A 20,351-nucleotide genomic window follows, 5' to 3' on the forward strand; every position below is an offset into this window, starting at 1 on the left:
ATGTTCAAAATTGTTCATACCCCATTTATATGCTAGCAAGACTGTCCTAACAGAATTCTGTTTTTGGGTACAGACCTTCCCTTGAGATAGCTATAGAAGTAGTTGTGGATAATGGAGAAACTTGATTAGTACACTGGGCTTCTGTAAATTATAATGAGGCCCTTGCACTCCTTAGTGGAGCATGAGTATTTTATGCTAATCTTCTTTAAATTGTGATTAAACTGCTGAAAATATTAGTTTGTTATTTTAATAAGTGTTTTAAAGCATTTGGGGTGTCAGTTTTATTCATATTACTGTGTTTTTTAAGTTGTTATTTGCTGGGATGATCACTGTAATTTGACATGTTTTACTTCAGAGGAAATAGGATGTTGATGTCCTCACAAAACTGAAAACTTCTACAAAAGTTCTCTATAAATATAGATAAAAAAATGTTTTATGTTATGGAAAATAAAACTGATATTCAAGGGTTATGTTTTTACAAAGTTTTAATTTTTTTAATAGTCATGGCTTGAATGACATATCCACCACTCTGCCAAGATCCTTTTCATCAGTAATGCTATTGAGGGAATTCCCACTCATACACTAATGCCTCGTAATCACAGGTTACATTTATTACATCAGTTGCTTTTATCTTAAAGATGCAAGAATAGTTAAAAATAATCCTGAAAACTTTCAATAGGAGGACCTTTCTTCATTGCAGTAACATGATGATCCAAGGTGCTTTTGGCTTAATAAATGCAATTTGTTAAAAATACTTATTTCTTTCACAGCAATCAGTTAATACATTAGTTTTTAGAAAGATAATGTATTGTTTGTTTAATAGGCCAAGAAATATACTGAATCATTTTAGATAAACTGTAATAATTCATTTTTGGAGATGATGCTTCTAAGTGATAGTTTGAAATGATTGTTAGTTATTTTTATGTTTTCTATGAATAACTACAAAAGGTGGATGAAGCTTCTCCATCCAAATTGAATCAACTAAGAAAATGTTCTCTTGAAGATTTTAAATTTGTGCAGATCATAATTAAGCAGAGCTGGTCTAAGGGCTTGAGAAGTATAGTTTAAAAGAATACTTTCACTGAAAGAGTTGATGATGGACATGGCAGACATTCATTAAATATCTTTCCAAAAACATATTTATGTGATTATAATTAAATATTAAGAATGTAATTTTCAAACTCACTGGTTATTTTGACATGCCAGATGACCGAGATAAGCTTAGCATTTGTAAGTTTAGTCATTTCAGTGCAAAATAAGATAGCAAAAAGAAGAGAAAACATTACTTTGAACTTCATTTTAATAGTTGTCTCCAGCTAAAACCAAAATTATAAGGGGAAGTTCTTCAGCTGAGTGTTATGTTGCATGTCTCTATAATTCTTGAAAAGCTCCATCCATGACAAGACTGAAAAGTAATAGTGTTTTAGCCAGGAATCCGTTCTGATGGAAAGTGGTGTTGAACACTTAACCATGACATAAGGTAATTCTTCTCTTTTGTTTTGAATGTTTTCTTTCATGATATTGGAAAACATAAAAAGAATTCACACGATAAGTAACCAATTAGCTCGGCTCTTTCAGGAAGTAGGCCATCGAAACAAGCAGTGACTTTTACAGTGACAGTTAAGCTATTGATTCATATTTTTCAACTAAATACAAGAAATATATTGTTAAGCATGTTGACTACCACAATGCATTTATTCCAATAACAAAGTGTTAGTGTTACACTAACATAATAAGTATAATCTCAGGCTGAACCTGGAATCACTACTGTACATAAGAACCAATTCTTATACATTAAGTAAAATTATCGCAGAGTTTCTTTTTTACAACAGCCATATTTCTCACAGTTAATACCAGCTGTTTAACACAAAATAGAAATACTGTTTAATGCTCACTTTAAGTCTGCAATTTTAGATATAACAGGTCAAAGGTTGTACTTGTTTAGTTCAAAAAAGTACTAATAAGTATGTAAATATAAAAATAAATTAGTTGTAGAAACTTGTGAATGGACATCAGCCATTTGATGCTACTGTATAAAACCACATGAGAATGAAAAAGCTTCTGTGTCTGTTGGTAATCAGGTATGCATGAAATTAACATTCCAGATCAATTTCTTTTAGTCACATGCCACTACATGAGAGGCCTTTTATTCAATACCAGAACTCATAAGCCTGGCTGGATGTATGGCAGCTAAAAGTGTTATTTTTATGCAATACAAAAAATTTGATGTTGCATAAAACATCTGCATTGGTGAAACATTGAACTTGTTCAGGCCTTAACAAGATGCTTCATCACATTTTGGACTTATTAAACAGTAGATATACTATGGTGTAGGCCTCTATCTAATCTTGAATAATTCAGTTATTTTAAGCAACCTCCAAATAAAGAGCTAAAGATGAAGTGATTTGATGTCAGTTTGCTGTTGTGGTATGTTTCTACAATTCTGTAAATTAATACTATTCTGCTTGACATTTTCTGGCTATGGACTGACAAATAGCAATACAAAGAGATATACATATATATACACATATTTACATTCCAGCTAACCTGGAAGCCCAAATCATTACACCCTTTGCTTTATAAAAACAAGGTGGGTCACCTCCACAACCAGAACAGTTTGCCCTTGTTGTTTTTTTGTTGTCCTGAAACTTTTGACTGATAGTGTTTTTCCTTTTCCTCTTGTTCTTGATTATGAAGCTTGGATTTCAATTGTTCCTCCAGTAAAGCCTGCATGTCAACCTGGTAAAAACATCAGGAACATTTGATCAAAAGTAAGCAATGCATACACTAATGAAGACAATTCCATACAATGAACTGACGAGAAATACTTCATATTATTAACCAATACACTGGAAAAACCATAAAAGTTTCAGACTGAATTGAATCATGGTTTGGCAATCCTCACTGATAATACTAAAATATCACAAGGTTTGGTCAGTTTAAGTGCAATTATAATTAAAAACATTAGACATAAATTGTTTACATGGTACATAAACGCGTGAATCATTTGCTGTCAAAATCCACAAAACTTACCATTCATACATTTGCAGTAGCTCACATCTATTGTCACAGATTAGTGTGTGTGTAACAAAATTGGTTAAAATTCATAAACCATTGCACATTAGTTTTCTGCCTGGAGTACTACACTGTTTTAGAATGCTTTCAGAATTTCAATAGCTCTGTATAAGTTACAGCAACACTAAAGTATGTTCATTGACCTTACCTGCCATTGATCAAGCTGTTGAGACAGCTCGACTTTCTGCTGGATTGCTTCCATTAACTGGCTGTTAATGTGCATCACGTCTATTCTAGTCTTAGCCAGCTCTATTTCTACAGCATTTTTCCTAGAAAATAATTATATAGTTAATCGTAAATGAAAGACATGTTTGAATCTTTACACAATAATATAAATTTATTAAGTACCGTATATAAAAATGAGAAAAGTCACTTAACAATACCAAAATTATAATGTGAGCCCATTTCAATTCTTGTCCTTTGTCATGGTGAGTTTCAATAGATCTTGATAGATACTACACAGAACCACATTATTTTATCCACTTCCAGAAAACGTATTGGTCAATAACTAAATAAAGATTATGTACAAGTTTGGTATTTGTTTAATCACCCTTTATATATTACCAAGTAGTTCAGTAGAGGAAAAGAAACAATGAAATGGTATTCACTCTCAGGTATGACACACACATATTTTACAATAATATTTAACTATGACATGTAATACAAGTCATTGACACACTTATCTAAAATATAACTTCCAAGAAAAAGCTGCCTACTCATTATACTGAGAAAGGGTAACCTTAGAACTGCCAGTCTAACAGAATTATACCTGGCTACGGCTTTGTCTCGAACTTCCCATGCCTTCTTCACTACTTCATCTTTGGCCATTTTGGTGTTCCCAACATCATCTAGGAGATGGTCTCTTTCTTCTTTCAAAGCAGCTAGCTCAGCTTCCTGTACAGTTATCTTTTAAAACAAACAGTTTTAATATACTAACAATTCTTAAACCAATATCCAGACTATTATTAACAACCTTTCTGATTTGATGAGGGCTGTTACTGTTAAAAACTACCATTTGTTGTCCAACAATATGTTGAATTTTGGTGAAAAAAAAACTCCTCTAAATTCATATAAAGAAAACAATTTTAGGTGGGCCTGTCAATAAAATACACAAATATCATCCTATGTAGTATGAAGAGGGTTGATATTTAGAGTGATAATGGATATTTTACTGATTAAGACAATTGGTAAGTTAGACAGCTTTAAACTGGGTGAAAATAAGGCTAAATTGTTGAGTTACAAAGTAAGTTTGATGTAACAATCCTTGAAATAATATGAAACTTCTTACTTTAGTTGTTAATTCTGATATTTTCTCTGATTTTCTCTTCAGTTCTTCTGCTTTTTCCGCAAGATCTTTTTGAATCTTCTCGACCATATCTTGATCGTATTTAACTGTTTGGCATGCCATACAAGACTGAAATGTACATTAAAACAAAATCACATAATATAACATGTTATCCTTGTAGCAGACAGCAATTATGAATTCAGTGTTTGATTATATCTTACAACCTACCCTACATAACTGTCACTCTGTAATTTAAAGTTCATTAGCTTTTTTCACCATAACCATTGTAAAAAATTCCTGATAAATTTTTATTTCAAGTAATAACAATATATATACCAACTGTATGATTCATAACCCAATAAAAGTGATCTTTTTAAAATGATTAAAGTTAATTATCTGGACTGATTACTTAGCATTGAAAAAAATTATACATGTGTATTACAACTACACAATAATTATCTGGTGTGTGTCCTGATTGACTAAAAGTAATTATATTTATTTATTACGTTATCAAAGTTTTAAAAAACTTATTTAAAAGCATATGATCACTATGAAACAACCAACAATTCAACCTAATTTTATTTTAACCATAGAACATTGAGTAGGTTGTCCAGAAACTGATATATTTTGGTGGCAATTTTGGTTTCTGGTATAAAACTTTGCACAAATTTATGGTTTGATCTCTTGCTTCAAAAAACACAATGAAATTCCAAAAATTTTGCTTAGGTGTTGATGAAAAAAAAATCATTCCATTTTGAGTTTGATTTGCACTGTAAGAATGATTTTCAACATATTCATAACATCTGGGACACACTGTGCATGCACTTAGTAGAAACAACCATAAATGTTCTTCGACTATTGCTTATGGCTTTCGTTGGTTGATGTCTGATCAGTTATGTTAAAGTACGTCATTTAATGAACAATTTTGTTCTTATTATTCCTTCTACTTCACAGTTTTCTTGTACTCCTTTGATTGGAATCTAAAGTTTTTGGATGATCTCTCTTTCTGATCACTTCAACAGAAATCCCATCATGAGTGTATCATACCTTCCGATCCTGCATTTGTCATTGAGACTGGACATTTTCCCAGTGTATATGCACTAGTTAGGCACTGAAAACAAGTCTTCTATAGTCAAATTGCTTTGTAAAAGGCCAATGGACTTTCACCAAAACCTTGACATGAAGGTGTGTGAAGAACTCATTTTCAAATGAAGATTTCACTACAAAAGGTGGATCAACGAACAAAAAAATGGTATTTTTTAAAACTGTAATGCTCAGTTATAGCTGGCAGACAATATTAGTGCTTTTATATATACCTTTTAAGATATTGCGATGACCAAAACGGCCACTAATTTCTGTACAACTGACTCCCGATGTTAGCGTTAATAATATTACTATTTTCCACTTTTCATCATTGTTATGTGCTCACATCTGACGTTACATTTTTGTGTGCTTAAACAAAGTTCGAGATTGACATTAATTTTCACATTTGAAATCATACATAGTTTTGTTTATAGCAGGTGCTGCTGTAATTGTAAAAGTTAAAAATTCTTAGTTTTAAGTAAAAGATCTATATATATAAACATTGTGTACCGAGTCATCTTCAGAATAGTACATAATTCATGTATAAAATACGTAAAACTTTTAATGAGTTAAAAAATGTGCTATGTTGTCATTTTGCCTTGTGTCTTCTACGTCAGTTTACCGATCATTATAATACATTTGGTTCAGGAACATCAATAATACTGTATCTTGTTAACAGCCAAAAGCAGAAACAATAGAAGATACAACTCTCACTGGAAGCCGCAAGGTAAGAACTTGAGGACAACGAAAAGATTTTCATTGGTTAAAAACTCTAAGAAACTACCACTAACAAATATTCAGAAGTTGCATAGTTATTAGAGACACTTACTGAATCTGTGTGGTTGTTCAAAAGTTCCTGCATCAGAAGCCGTAATTCTTGTAGAATATCTGAGATCATGCCCACCCTAATATGGTGAGCTTTAATGTCATCTGGAGAAAAAGGGACCCCGCTGAAGGTACTGTCCTTCCTTCTCTTTAGGTCTTCACAGAGTCTTCGAAGATGATTGTAGATGTCAACCAGTTCTTGTCGAAACTGTATCGTAAAAGACACAGTGGAAGTTTGTCATAAAACTATTGTAAAACTAAAATTGATGTGGAATGTTTTGTGATACTGACATTAGACCACGTAATAGAATAGTTTTGAAATGACATATGAATAAGACTGATTATCCAGTACATGCATAGTCACAACCTGCTCTAAAAATTAAGATCATTGCCCATCTCTACTGTAAATTATGTTTTTGCTTTATCAATCCATCTACTGTTACAAGCTAAAGGTGATTTCACTATCCTGCTTAGAAGCAAATAAATACGACTTTCAAACATTCTCCAGTGTCTGTTGTTTGTTTGTAGTATAAGCACAAAGCTACACAATTGGCTATCTGTGCTCTGCCCACCACGAGTATCGAAACCCGATTTTCAGCGTTGTTAGTCCGCAGGCGTGCCATTGGGAGGCATATAGTGACTAGTTTAACGCTGAAAACGTGTCTTTTATAGGTAAATTATTTTGCAAAAGGCAACTGACTTTCACCAAAATCTTGACACAAATGGATACTCTAGGCCAGATGTGGCCTAGTGGTTTTTCTTCTTTGTGGTAACGGGATTCGAATGTTGGAACTGCAGAACCTTAGTTCTGATCTAAGAATTATAATTTCCTAATTTTTCTGATTAGTCGATTCAGTTTTGGTGATAATGTGACGCATACTCGAATACCTCAAAGACAACAGAAATGCGAATTTCCTAAATACTTTCTCCTTGACGACTTTCTAAAATTACTTACCTAAAACAATCAACAAGTTTAAACACTTACCTAAAATATGTGGCTACTATCAATTTAAAATCAGCGATTTACGAATTATGCTGGTTGAATTATGAAAAGAGTATAAACAAATTTCAAAAGGCCAAACGTGATATTACTGTCCACTAGAGGCAAATTTTTGCATTCACCACCTACTACAATTGTAATAGACGAACACGTGATCAGGGAGGCTTAACACTATCGTTAGCAGAGTACTTTGTACGGATTGGTATTATCAGTAAAACTCATATACTGTAATCAGATGCTGGCAGATGTACCTCGTGCTAATCTCTGGTTACGAACTAGCTGGAAATTAGTTCCAAGAACTTTCTATTGCTTTATGAATCATCGACGTTGATTTTTAAACCGGAATTTAACCCCAGGAGAAAATGTAGGATGAGAAGAAACGCGTAATTACAGCAATATCCTGTGATTATAATATTTTCGCCATTTGAATGATATAAAGCCAATTTTTTCAAGACAGTAGGTAATGCTACAACTACAATGTGTCTCAAAACTTTCTTATTATTGTTAATTTCTATTTAGACTAAAAATATAATTTTGTGCCATCTAGTGGCAAATACTAACCCTCCAGTTTTCTTCTGACTCGTTCGGTAAGACACCTGTGAACGGGGATATTTCAGTGTCGTCACACTCCAATTCATTTTCGTCAAGATCTCCATGAAAACCCATGGAGGAACTTGAATGCGAGAATGGCCTGTTTCTACCATTCTGTGAATAGATTAATGCTAACAATTAATAATAATAGCGAAAAAATGATCACGCCTGCTAACTTACACATACTATAATACTTAGTAAAGTTTAACGGAAAAAATAATTGTACAGGCATATTTCCTTAATATTTTGACGAAAATTCTGTTTTACACTTAAACATTCAAATAAAGTGGTGACATAATATGATGGCGGATAAGCCTGCTCAATAGAAGAATTTTGTGTTTCAGTAATTTAAAAATATTAGAAGACAAATTTCCGATATTGAAATTAAATAATGTTTAAAAGTAATAGAACACTCGTAATAGTTAATTGATCTAAGTCTACCAAGAAAAGTTTCAACATTCACACACACACACACAATATCCTGAAATCGACGTATTCAACAACGTCAATTAAATAACTATTGATATTAATTCACTAAACATACGTGATTTGCGTTAAGGGATCTTAATTCTTCGTCAACTGACGAACTCGAAAACATTTCTATTTCTGTAAAGATGGACGTTTGGCCAAAACTAAGGGAACTATTCCGCCTAAGAACACTGTCCAGCTTGAACTGGAGCTCACTATTTGCCTGTCTAAGTTCTTCTAGATCTCTCTTCTGGCTTCGGATCTAACCAAAAAATACAAATAATTGTAGAAATTAGAATTTGAAATAAAAAGTAAAATGATGAGTAATCAAATAATAATATTAACAATTAAATAATTGAGTATAATAATATTGATGATTTTCAAAGAAAAAAGTTGTGCTGTAGAAATAAAGTTTCTCGAAATTTAATAGAAATATCTCCATAAATAAATTCAAAATTTTCGAATTAAAACTTAGTATATATTTATAATTTTATAGAGAAAATCTACCATTTGATCCTGTTCCTCCTTGTGTCTCTCTAGCACCGATATCCGATCGCTCGACTCCTCTAATGAAACACTCAGTCCTTCCTTTTCTTCTATAACTTCTCTTGTCCGACGTTCTAGATCAGCTTTCTTTTCTATTAACATATCTATCTAAAAATAAGAACAGAAAAAAATTATATTTTAAGTAGCAGGAGCTGTTATGTCAAATTCTCTCCACAGATGGCGTAAATGCGTTAGACCTTCGTTCGGTCTAAAACTGTGTGCTTATCTTTTTTAATGAAGTTAACACATACACAAAACCACACACAGTTATCAATTATTGACAATGCACGTGTAACTAAAACCATAATTTAAACAGTGTTTTGTTTAGATCAGGGATCATTCTACCCCATAATGCAGAAACAGTGTATGACATGCTAGCAAATTTAATTGTTTTTTGTTTTTTTAAATAATCTATCATAACGCCACAAACGGAGTAGTGATGAAAACAGTCACAACTCAGGCGTCATTCTAGTAGGCTCAAAACGGATTAATGTGAGTTTTAATATCACACTAGTTATAAAGAACTATATCAAACTAGATAACCCACCTCTTCTCTGAGTTCTTCTAGTTGAACCACGTGATCAGTTAGACTGGACCTACGAAGGTTAAACTGTTGGCGCAGACACTTCACTTGGTTGGACAACTGTCCTTCTGACTTGTTGGCCTGAAAATAAGTTTATTTAAATTGTATTTCAGGTTTATGTAATAACATAAACTCATATTATGGGTCTCAGAAAACAACTTACGATGAGTTCAATACATTTTATTTTGTTGTTGTTCATAATGATGTGTAAAACAAAAAACGTCACTGTTAATTCTAAAATTAATGAATGATAGAGGCTGAACTTTGACTTTTCACCAAGTATATACAAAGCCTTGTAATTGTGTTATTTCCAGGCTGATCCTTTTATCAGTGTACTTCAAACTCTTCAAGTAGATGCTATAAAACAGTTCATTACATCTAGATTATTCCCCCCCTAAAACAGCTAACATTATTGTCATCGAATTAAAAAACATAAACAGTCTTTTAATTTAATCTATTTCTCTTTCTCTAATTATCAAATCTAAAGTTTAGTTCCAAATCATTAAAAAACATAAGCCGAAATTCAAGTTAAAATTAAACAAACAATATTGCTATACTAAAAATAAAAATAAATAAGAAACTCAATCTATTATTCGAGTCATCACTTGTCACTGATTTATATCGATTTCCACCCCTCATCAATAACCCTGGACAAATCCATCTTATGTAAACATAGGTTCGTTGTGGTGAGTAAAATACAACTAAAAGCACTACACTTATATCACTATTACTATGTTTTAAAGATGGACATATCGGAGAACGTTTACAATCAACATAAAATCATAAAGCTAAAACTATACCAAACAGTGTAGTCACTGGATAATAGTCTGTAAAGGTAATAATCACAGTTTCCAGAAGGTCGTGCTAAGTGTTGTTTCAGTTATGAAAAAGTACCTGTTTTAAGGCCTCGGTTAGTCGCTCATTCTGATCTTGTAGCTCCTGAACTACCTGCTTCTTCTCTTTCTCCGTGAATTTGAGTAGATTCTGATGTTTCTGCAGCTCCTTTCGAAGCTCGGTTAAGTCCACTTGGAGCTCGGCAACTCGGCTGTCATATTCTCCTTCTAATGCATCAAGCTTCCTTTTTAAGGAGTACTTCTCCTGTTCTAAAAGCTAGTTTTAAAAACAAACAATAAACATTATTTTCAAAATATTGCAGAGAATTTATAAATTTATATTGTAAGTAATCAATCAAAGCTCACAACTACTACTCACAGACACTATAAGAAAGGGAATGAAATGGCCTAATGGTTAAAGTGCTCGACTTGCAGTTTGCTGGTCACGGAGTTGAAACCTATCACCGAATATGCTAGCCCTTTCAGCTGTTGGAGCGTTATAATTTGACGGTCAAACCTACTATTGGTAAAGTAACTCAGGAGTTTGCGGTGGGTGGTGTTGACTAACTGGTTTCCCTCTAGTCTATTACTTCAAAATTAGAGTGTCCCCCAGTGAGGCAGCAGTAAGTCTTCGGATTTACAACGCTAAAATCAGGGGTTCGATTCCCTTCGGTGGACATAGCAGATAGTCCGATGTGGCTTTACTATAAGAAAGCACACACAAAATTAGGGAAGGCTAGCACAGATAGCCCCCTTCCCCCCGAGTAACTTTAGGTAAGATTCAATAGAAGCAAAACTGTAAAAAAATACAACATCATTTTCTTGAAATATTATTAAAAGTCAATCATAAACATCAACTTGAGTCCGAAAAATCCAAGACAACGAACTGTTAAACCTATACTAAAGAAATTCTAAAGAAAATTACAGTTTAAAACTTAGCATCTACTTTTCTTTTTCTTGGGGGGGGGGGGTAAATTATTATAAAATGCTGACCCGATAAAATAAAGTTTAACTGGGTGGTTTACTTACAGAGATTTATCTGAGCTGAGCCAGTAAAATCCTATACAGACTGTTCTGATGTTAAAATGTCAATTGATAATTCCTTCGAACAGTATTATAGTCACGTAATTTGTGTATTTATAACGGTCTGTTTGTTTGTTATGGATTTCGCGCAAAGCTACAAGAGGGCTATCTGCGCTAGCCGTCTCTAATTTAGCAGTGTGAGACTAGAGGGAAGGCAGCTAGTCAGCACCACCCACCGCCAACTCTTTTACCAACGAATAGCGAGATTGACCGTCACATTATAACGATCCCACGGCTGAAAGAACGAGCATGCTTGGTGGGACGGAGATTCGAACCCGCGACCTGCAGATTGCGAGTCGAGTGCCCTAACCACCGGGCCATTTATAACGGAGAGAAATTTATCCCAACCCAAGTCGTCAAACCAGAAAACAGCTTCTAGTTACAGAAAGAAAATTAGTCTAGTTTTATATTATACATATCTGACACGTATAACTGGAAGAACAAAAATTGCTATGCTGGTTGAGATAATTCATCATGCTCCACAGTCATAATATTTTGGTGTTGATGTTCCTATATGAAGAAAACTTTAAAATTAGATAAAAATAAAGGAGAGAGGGAGAGTTTTGAGATTATAGTTGCAGTTTGTTGACATTATATTAATACAACAAACCTTTTGCTAGAGATTCTCTTTCACACCTCAACTAGCGATCAATTTGACTGAAGTCAATAAAATTGGTGACATCTACCGGCATTCTCATTGTTATTTATATAGGATAACATTGCCGTAACTTGTATACGGGTGGTATGGGTATCCAGTTTGGTTTGTTTTTTAATTTTCAGCTTTCTCAATGTAATTTTATTTAGCATAATTTCAAATCACCTTATTGAACATTAAAAGTTTGAAAGATCGAATTACACCAATATGGGTTTTCAGCTATTAATAGATCAGGATACGGAAACTAAGAAGTTTAGAAATTCGTTAATACGTTTAATCAATGAAGACTTATTTCAATTCTATAAAGCTAATGAAGGTTGAAATCACATGCATCATGTTGCAAGTTTCTTGTAAGACCAGATCTAGGCCAGGGTTAATATGTATAATTTTAATAGGGAAAAATAACTCACTTTTGACATTAACATTAGTTGTTGTTGTTTTTTAACTACCTATGAACAATGACAAAACATTGTGTGACTCAAGATATAGGATAAAACAACAGAAAGTTTAGAAAAATCGAAATTATCGCTGTCTGGAGACCCAATCTTTTAAATATGCTTTAATTAAACTTCACAAAAACACTTAAAAGTTGTATACTTTCTGATAATCAACTGTTGAGCAGATTTGAGTACAGTAAGAACGAAAAACATTCCTCTAAATAACAGGAAACGTTTAACTGAAATATAAAAAAAAATTTCTTTTATAAATAATCATTGGAAAATACTGAGAAATAACTGAATTTGTATACAGAAGAAAAAGAAAATTATTAATACAGATATTGAAAAAAGCCCAATGACAATGAATTTAGAACCGAAATAGTCCTGGAGATATTAAGAAAAAGGTATTTGAAAAGAAGGGAAGTAACAAAAGCTTTTAATTGGTAAATGGGTAAAAGATAAAAATTATCAATATTTATAAGAAAAACGTACTCAAGAGATAAGGTTTAACTGAAAAAGAAGAAATATTTTTTATAGGTTTAGTAAAAGTTGAAACAATCGCGAAACTGAGAAAGTGCAAAATTGATAAAAGCGATTACATTAGAAATTTTAAACTATTACTTAAGCGTTTAGAACAAATAGCATTTACATGGAAGTAATTTCTACCATTATCAAATATAAAAGACTGTTCAGTGTACGTAGTATTATCAATTTATTTATTTTGTGTTTGTAATTCATTGATGTCAAGGCTATTGAATGTTGTGTTTGCAATCCATTGATGTCGAGGCTATGGAGGTTACTAGAAGGCCTACGTAATAGACGTACAAATAGCTGTGACCAGACAAGCGGAAATGAAGTAAAAGTAAAATCATGTGAAAGAGAAGTTTGGTCAGAGAAAAGTTAGAAAAAGTAAAGTTAACTGTCGTGGGAGTGAATGGCCTAACGATTGATAAGTTAGAGTGAGATTAACAGTTTGAAAGATATAAGAAGAAGAATTTGTCTCGTCAAAGGATGTAAACTAATTGAACCCACCTGTGTGGACTTTGACAAAAGGCAAACGATTATTGGAAGTTCAGGATACAAATGCGGTAATTCATGCGACAGCATAAGTGAGTTATACACAAATACTATTGCGATAAGATAGATAAAAATAGTTCGGCTTGTCAACTGGATTCTAAAGCAATTGAATTGGCCTAAATGTACTTTTAACAATAAGAAGAGAAATGTATAGAGTTTAAGATACAATTATGATCATCATAGTGTAAAGAATTTTTTGTACACACGTTTAACTTGTTTAGAATATATATATAATATTTTAGAAACAAGTGGAGTGCGTGCTATTTGTTTATTGTCGAATTTATCGCCAACAAGTCACAGACACCTACTGCAGAAGAATCCTTAGCCCAACACTCATGTATTTACATTACTATATCTACTATTAAAAAGTAAGTTTTTGACAATCATCTACTGATAGCTTTTCTATTAAACCAATTTTTTTGTATGACTTATAGAATATTCTTAATTTTCTAACTGGTCTAGAGGCTTATATGTTTATATTTTTTAATGTTATTTGTAGTTGAGCACAAAGCTACACAATAGGCAATCTTTACTATGCCCACCCCAAATATCGAAACCCTGTTTTCAGCGTTATAAGCCCTCATACTTCTCGTTATTATTTTTTTTTTTTCGTAACAAAAAGTCCCATCCTTTCTCAAAAATAACTACGTAAAACGCGGCGTTACAATAATTAACAGTGAAACGATTTACACCGTTTCAATATTTTGATCGTTTCACAAGGTCGTAGGAAAGTATGACGCGTTTCATATTCAGCTAATACTCCAGAGAATCCGATTTCAAATTCTAAACTTATTTTACTCTTCTGGTGGTTAAGCAGCTGTAAAAGAATCGTGTCGGAATGTTATGCTACTTTTCTTTTAGTGAAAAAAAGAGGAGCAAGTTACAAGTACTTAAATGTGACACTACCAGTTTCACGCACTAATTAGCATCTGCAGGTTTTGTAAAAGAACAACTTGCTCTCCTCAACTTTCTTCAATCAACCTGAAGCAACTACTAGCTGCTGAACAAGCCTGAATGAGTAAGTCATGAAGCATGCTACCTGTCCCCGAGCCTCGTGTAGGTAAGTGTGTGATCTAAAGTTAACATCTTGTGTTATTATTTTGACCTAGTTACTAACAGGCGTTACACATAATTTCAACCTTTGTATCTTGGGCTGTGAAACCATCAAGTTATACGATAAATTAAATATATATATTATATATATATTGATAAAAAATATATAAAAACTCAAATCACATTATTCTGAAAAGGCTAAGTCAGTGAAAGTTATATCTGTAAACACAACAAGAAGTTTTCTTTTTCTTCAAATAAAAAAATGTTAATTTTAAATTCTATAGGTAAAAGTATAGTGTGGGGCATGTAATTCGTCATCACAAACTTTGGTATTCAGCATTTATATTTTATAAGAACGCCATCTATAAGCAGAACTTCTACAGTGTACACTTCTTACAACCTGTTCATGAATAAAAAATATTTCGATTTTTGTGAAACAAAGGATTGAAAAAATAATAATGTTACTTTTAGCAACATTACAAACAGCATCTGTTGGCAAATTAGTATAAGGCGACGCTTTCCAGACCACAACCCTCCATTTATAAATTAGCAAACTTATACATTCGAACTAATGTTTTAAAACACGCAATAACAAGACGGGATAAATGGGCGTGACGCTTATTAACATGAATAACGTATGATTTTAATCTAACTGGTTCATCGTTCTACAATTACATCACGGGTTCCTTCTCAAATGTGATTCCCAAAACATCTCGTAGAATACTCCGATAATGATGATCTGTATCCTTTCAAGTTCTGTTTAATTGGTGGTTAAGAAAAATAAATCTCTCAAACCTTTTGTTGTTGTTTTTGTACCCGACAAGTATGTCATCTATAGGTTGTACTATCTCTTCGAGATTACTGGAATATTTCAAGCGTTAAATTATACATAATTATACTTCAAAATCAATTTCTCTATCACACGACTTATTATTCTTAATTATAAATAGAAATCCGAAACCTTCATGTAGTTTATGAACCATATATTTATAATCCTACGTAACCTCTCCACTTTTTATATAAATTATATTTGATTTGCATGACCTCGCATAATACATATATTCAAACAACAAAATCTACAAACTAAAATTCACACATACATAGATAAACACTATATTAAAAATCCAACCTGTACCCGTTAATGGTAATCTATTGAATAAATAAACAGACTTTTTCAAACAAAAGTCACAATCAAAATTGTTTTGTATTTAAATCTACAACTTGACCTTTTTTAAACAATAAAATTACTATTTATAACTCGTTTAATATGTATTATAATCTAAAACATTAAAAGACAATGACACCTTATTGTATGCATGAAAAATACTAATACACACACACACATACACACAGCGAATATTTTAACAGTATAGATGTCTAGCGTTTTTACTGGTTAATTTCGGAAGTCCTTCGCAATGAAAATAATTAAATACTGTGTGAGTGGTTTTAAGTGTACAGCTACACAACTGGTTATCTACGCTGTACCCACCGTGGGTATCGAACGTAGAATTTTAATTTTATAAGCCCTCAAGCTTATAGTTGAGCCATTGAGGGGCTAAATAAATACTACGCAAAATTCTTATTATGCATTTTTTGTTTCTATTTCTTTACTTTTTAATCAATTTCTCTTAATGACAAAAATGAATAAACTAAAGTGAACCATGAAAATACTCAACATACTGTTGTAAACTAAAGTGTTACATTAAAATACACAACATACTGTTGTAAACTAAAGTGAACCATGAAAATACTCAACATACTGTTGTAAACTAAAGTGTTACATTAAAATACACAACATACTGTTGTAAACTAAAGTGAACCATGAAAATACACAACATACTGTTGTAAACTAAAGTGAACCATGAAAATACTCAACATACTGTTGTAAACTAAAGTGAACCATGAACATACTCAACATACTGTTGTAAACTAAAGTGTTACATCAAAGTACTCAACATACTGTTGTAAACTAAAGTGAACCATGAAAATACTCAACATACTGTTGTAAACTAAAGTGAACCATGAAAATACTCAACATACTGTTGTAAACTAAAGTGTTACATTAAAATACACAACATACTGTTGTAAACTAAAGTGTTACATTAAAATACACAACATACTGTTGTAAACTAAAGTGAACCATGAAAATACTCAACATACTGTTGTAAGCGAAAAGGTTTATAGACCAAGAAAGAAATAGAAAACTCCGACTGTGACAGGATGATATGACTTTAAACCACGTTTATGACCTATCTTACTTATTTTCAAGTATTACATAGTATTTTAAATAAAAGTTTTCAGTTTTACAACCACTATTACAAGTACCTGGAGTAGTTCTACAAAAGATGTGATTAGTAAACGTTTAAATCAGTGTGTGTGTTTGTTATAGCAAAGCCACATCGGGCTATCTGCTGTGTCCACCGAGGGGAATCGAACCCCTGATTTTAGCGTTGTAAATCCGAAGACTTACCGATGTCCCACCGGGAAACATTTAAATCAGTGTTTGGGGTTTAGCCTTTAGTTACGCAATACATTCGTGCTCTGAAATTCCATAAAGAATTGTTTTTTGCCACTAATTTTTTACAGTCAGAGTAAACTTTCTAACTTAAAATCTCTTTTTTTTTTTTTACGTGAAAAAGCAGATAAGTGTAAAAGATACTATGGAGCCGGGGCTTGACTGGGCCTTCTAGCTAAGATTTATTGCTATACCACTGAGTTATCCAAAAATACAAGCCACCACCACCACCACCACCACTACTCGTCTCTTTTCAACCATAACACTGCCCTTTCACTATGAGTTTGATCACCATACTACGTTATGTTGTTGCTGTCAGACAAATATGGGGTTGATTTACCACCACCCAAGCAAATTATACAAGTCTATCACACACTTAAATTTACTTTTATTACTAGTATTTTAAATCCCGTTATTAATCAATGAAAGAAAACTTTCTATCACATTTTTTTTCTTTCTTCGCATGGCAGAGAAATGGTGCTATTAGCCAGAAATCCTGGTTTCAAGTTCCGGAAGACTCTTTTCACTTACTGGCTTTTACACGTAAAAAATATGTATATATATGTTAGAAAGTAACCTTTTATTTATTCATAACGGGACAAACAAGAGATTGAGGAAGAACAGTTAGTCAACAGCACCAATAGCAGCTCTTGTGCTGCTCTAGTTACAAGAGATTGAGGAAAACAGAGTACAAGGCTTAATCTTGAGTCTGGATCATCCAGCCCTCAATTCTATCAAGATATTAAAGAATGGAATCATACAACCTTCACAGATTGCATGGTTATTTCCAGTAATGATTGTGCGGAAGGTGGGTATCGAAATGTTCTGTGTTGAGTTTAGACATGTGAACATAAATTTGCATTAATTCCTCTCTACTTCCATGAACAGATGTTTCAATGCACTGGAATGTGGTTCAACACTTTAGACCTGGCATCCAGATACTGGCGAGTTGAACTGAATGATGAGAGCAGACCTAAGATTACTTTCAGCACTTGAATTAGAAAGATGCATAGTCTATGATGATTGTCTTGGTATTTGGTTGTACATCTTGAGTCTGCTGCTAAAAACCTGAGCATGGTATTTCAGCAGATAAAAGCATACAAGAAGTTGAAACCAAGGAGGAATGCATGCAGGTGGAATTTCTCAGTCATACTGACAGTGTAAATGGAGTCTCTACAGACCCTATAAAGATTACAGTGGCAAAAGACTGTCCTCGACTTGTGAACAAACAAAAAGTTTGTAGTTTCCTTAGTTTTGTGTCATATTACAGATGTTTTGTAGCCAACATTTCCAAGATTACCACAACATTACCTGCTTTCGCTAAACCTAATGTGCATCTTGGGTGGAATAGGGAATTTGGTCAGGCATTCCTATTCCTAAAGCATGCTTTAATTGAAGCTTCCATGTTGGCGTACACACGACAGGACTGAGTTCTTGTTGGACAGTGATGCTAGTGATAGAGAAATCAGGGCAGTGTCACTGAAGTTGTAGGATAAAGTTCAACATGTAAGAGCATATGATAATAGTATGCTAATGGCTCCTCAATTAAGATACTGCATGATAAAAAAAAGAACTGTTTGCAATTGTAGTTTTTGTCAGATACTAGCTGTATGGTACAAAGTTCACCATTTGGGTGGTCCATATATGACTGAAGTGGCTTATGAACCTTACAAATCTTGGAGATGATTAGAGGTTGAACCAGTATGTTGCAGGAATATGACTGTTACGCTGCATCATCCAGGCCTGCAACAATAAAACTGTGATGAGCTGTCTGTTCAATGAATGTCCTGACCCTACACATTGTGTGGGAGTTAAAGCCATATCTAGCAGTTAGATACCATGACTAATGCTCCAAGAAGCACAACTGAAGGATCTAGATACAGCAGATTGAGGCATGTAGCAGAGACACGTGTAATCTGTGGCACTTGTTCAAGCAGCTACAAGTGCAGGCAGATGTGCTGTACCATTGATATCAACCACCAAAATGTGGTTCTCAACCTGTGTTACAGCTAGTGGCCTCCAGAGATCTTAGGAAATAAGTTCTTCAGACCTTGCATGGCACAAAGACTGGAGAACACTAAGATGTTACACTCACCTATGCTAACATGCAGTGGTGTTATAAACATTGCACAGTCTACACTACCCAGAGGAACAGCTGGCCAAGATAAAAAAACTGCAGATGGCTCTCCTTCAAAGAGAATAGTTTCTGATATCACTAGTCCTTTTCCAGAAAATGAATGAAGTACTCAGTATGTGCTGGTTGTTACTGATTACTTCAATAAGTGGGTCAAGCCATAACAACTGGTGAATACTTAAGCACAGTCTGTCACCGATGTGTTGGCAGAGTAATGGAGATCCTGATTTGGTGTATCTCAAGAAATTCACATGGATCAAGGAGCTTATTTCAATAGCCAGCTATGAGGTGTGTAAAATTTTTGGTGTGGTGAAGACATGCACTTTGCCTCATCACCCCAGTTTGATGTTTTAGCTGAACAAATAATACAAACTATCAAGCTTTCAAAGTTTGTTAATCTTGGTAGAACTGATTAGTTGTTTTCTGATCATACTTATGTTTGGTTGGGAAATAATGCTCTCTCTGGGTGATGTATGGTCCATCCCCAAGAGCAGATGTCCTACAGTACCTGCAAAAATATATAAGAATGCTAAAGGTCAGCATTGCTTGAAGTGCACAAATCTGTGCACCAACAGCAAGGAAAGGCCACGGCAGAAAAGATGTTATGATAACACACTTATAGAACAAATGTTGCAGTGTGAAGACTGGGTAAAGCTTTGGTACATTCCAGTGACATGGAAGCAGCTCGGATCTGGCTCAACAGGTCCTTACCTTGTACTCCAACAAACTGGTCCTTTAACATATGTATGACAAGTCTCTTGTGCATTAGTCAAGCCAGGAATCAAGAGATTGAGAGTGCTATTTTGTTTCACCTCAATTCAGCTGATGAGACTCTTACTTTCTGAGCTATCAGGCAATTTTCTATGGAAAATAGCATTCAACATTCTGCAAAAATCCCTGACCCTGTTTAGCCAACTAACTTCAGAAGTATTTTTACTGATCTGCTACTTATAAAACACAAATTTGTTTTATTATTATAAATAACATTATTCAAGACAGGTGTTAAAAAGGTGATATATTACTGTATTGTTAATAAATTTATATAAATGTTTGTAATATGGTACAAAGAAGCTAAGAGATATTCTTGAAATTTTATTATTTTCTAACT

The 20,351-nt window shown here is 33.3% G+C and overlaps 1 protein-coding gene across 1 annotated transcript; it reads right to left on the minus strand.

The window, feature by feature from the left end:
- Nucleotides 1-1,695: 1,695 nt before the first annotated feature.
- On the minus strand, nt 1,696-10,568 carry LOC106472762 (bicaudal D-related protein homolog). Its single transcript, XM_013933418.2, has 10 exons — nt 10,351-10,568; nt 9,421-9,537; nt 8,835-8,981; nt 8,404-8,589; nt 7,830-7,973; nt 6,273-6,476; nt 4,364-4,489; nt 3,845-3,981; nt 3,224-3,344; nt 1,696-2,739 (listed from the first exon to the last, which is right to left on the minus strand). Exons 3-10 carry the CDS (start codon nt 8,973-8,975, stop codon nt 2,596-2,598), a joined length of 1,203 nt encoding a protein of 400 aa, XP_013788872.2. The 5' UTR covers nt 8,976-8,981; nt 9,421-9,537; nt 10,351-10,568; the 3' UTR covers nt 1,696-2,595.
- Nucleotides 10,569-20,351: the final 9,783 nt, after the last annotated feature.

This window comes from Limulus polyphemus, unplaced genomic scaffold (assembly GCF_000517525.1).
Source record: "Limulus polyphemus unplaced genomic scaffold, Limulus_polyphemus-2.1.2 Scaffold5586, whole genome shotgun sequence".
Classification (NCBI taxonomy): Eukaryota; Metazoa; Arthropoda; class Merostomata; order Xiphosura; family Limulidae; genus Limulus; species Limulus polyphemus.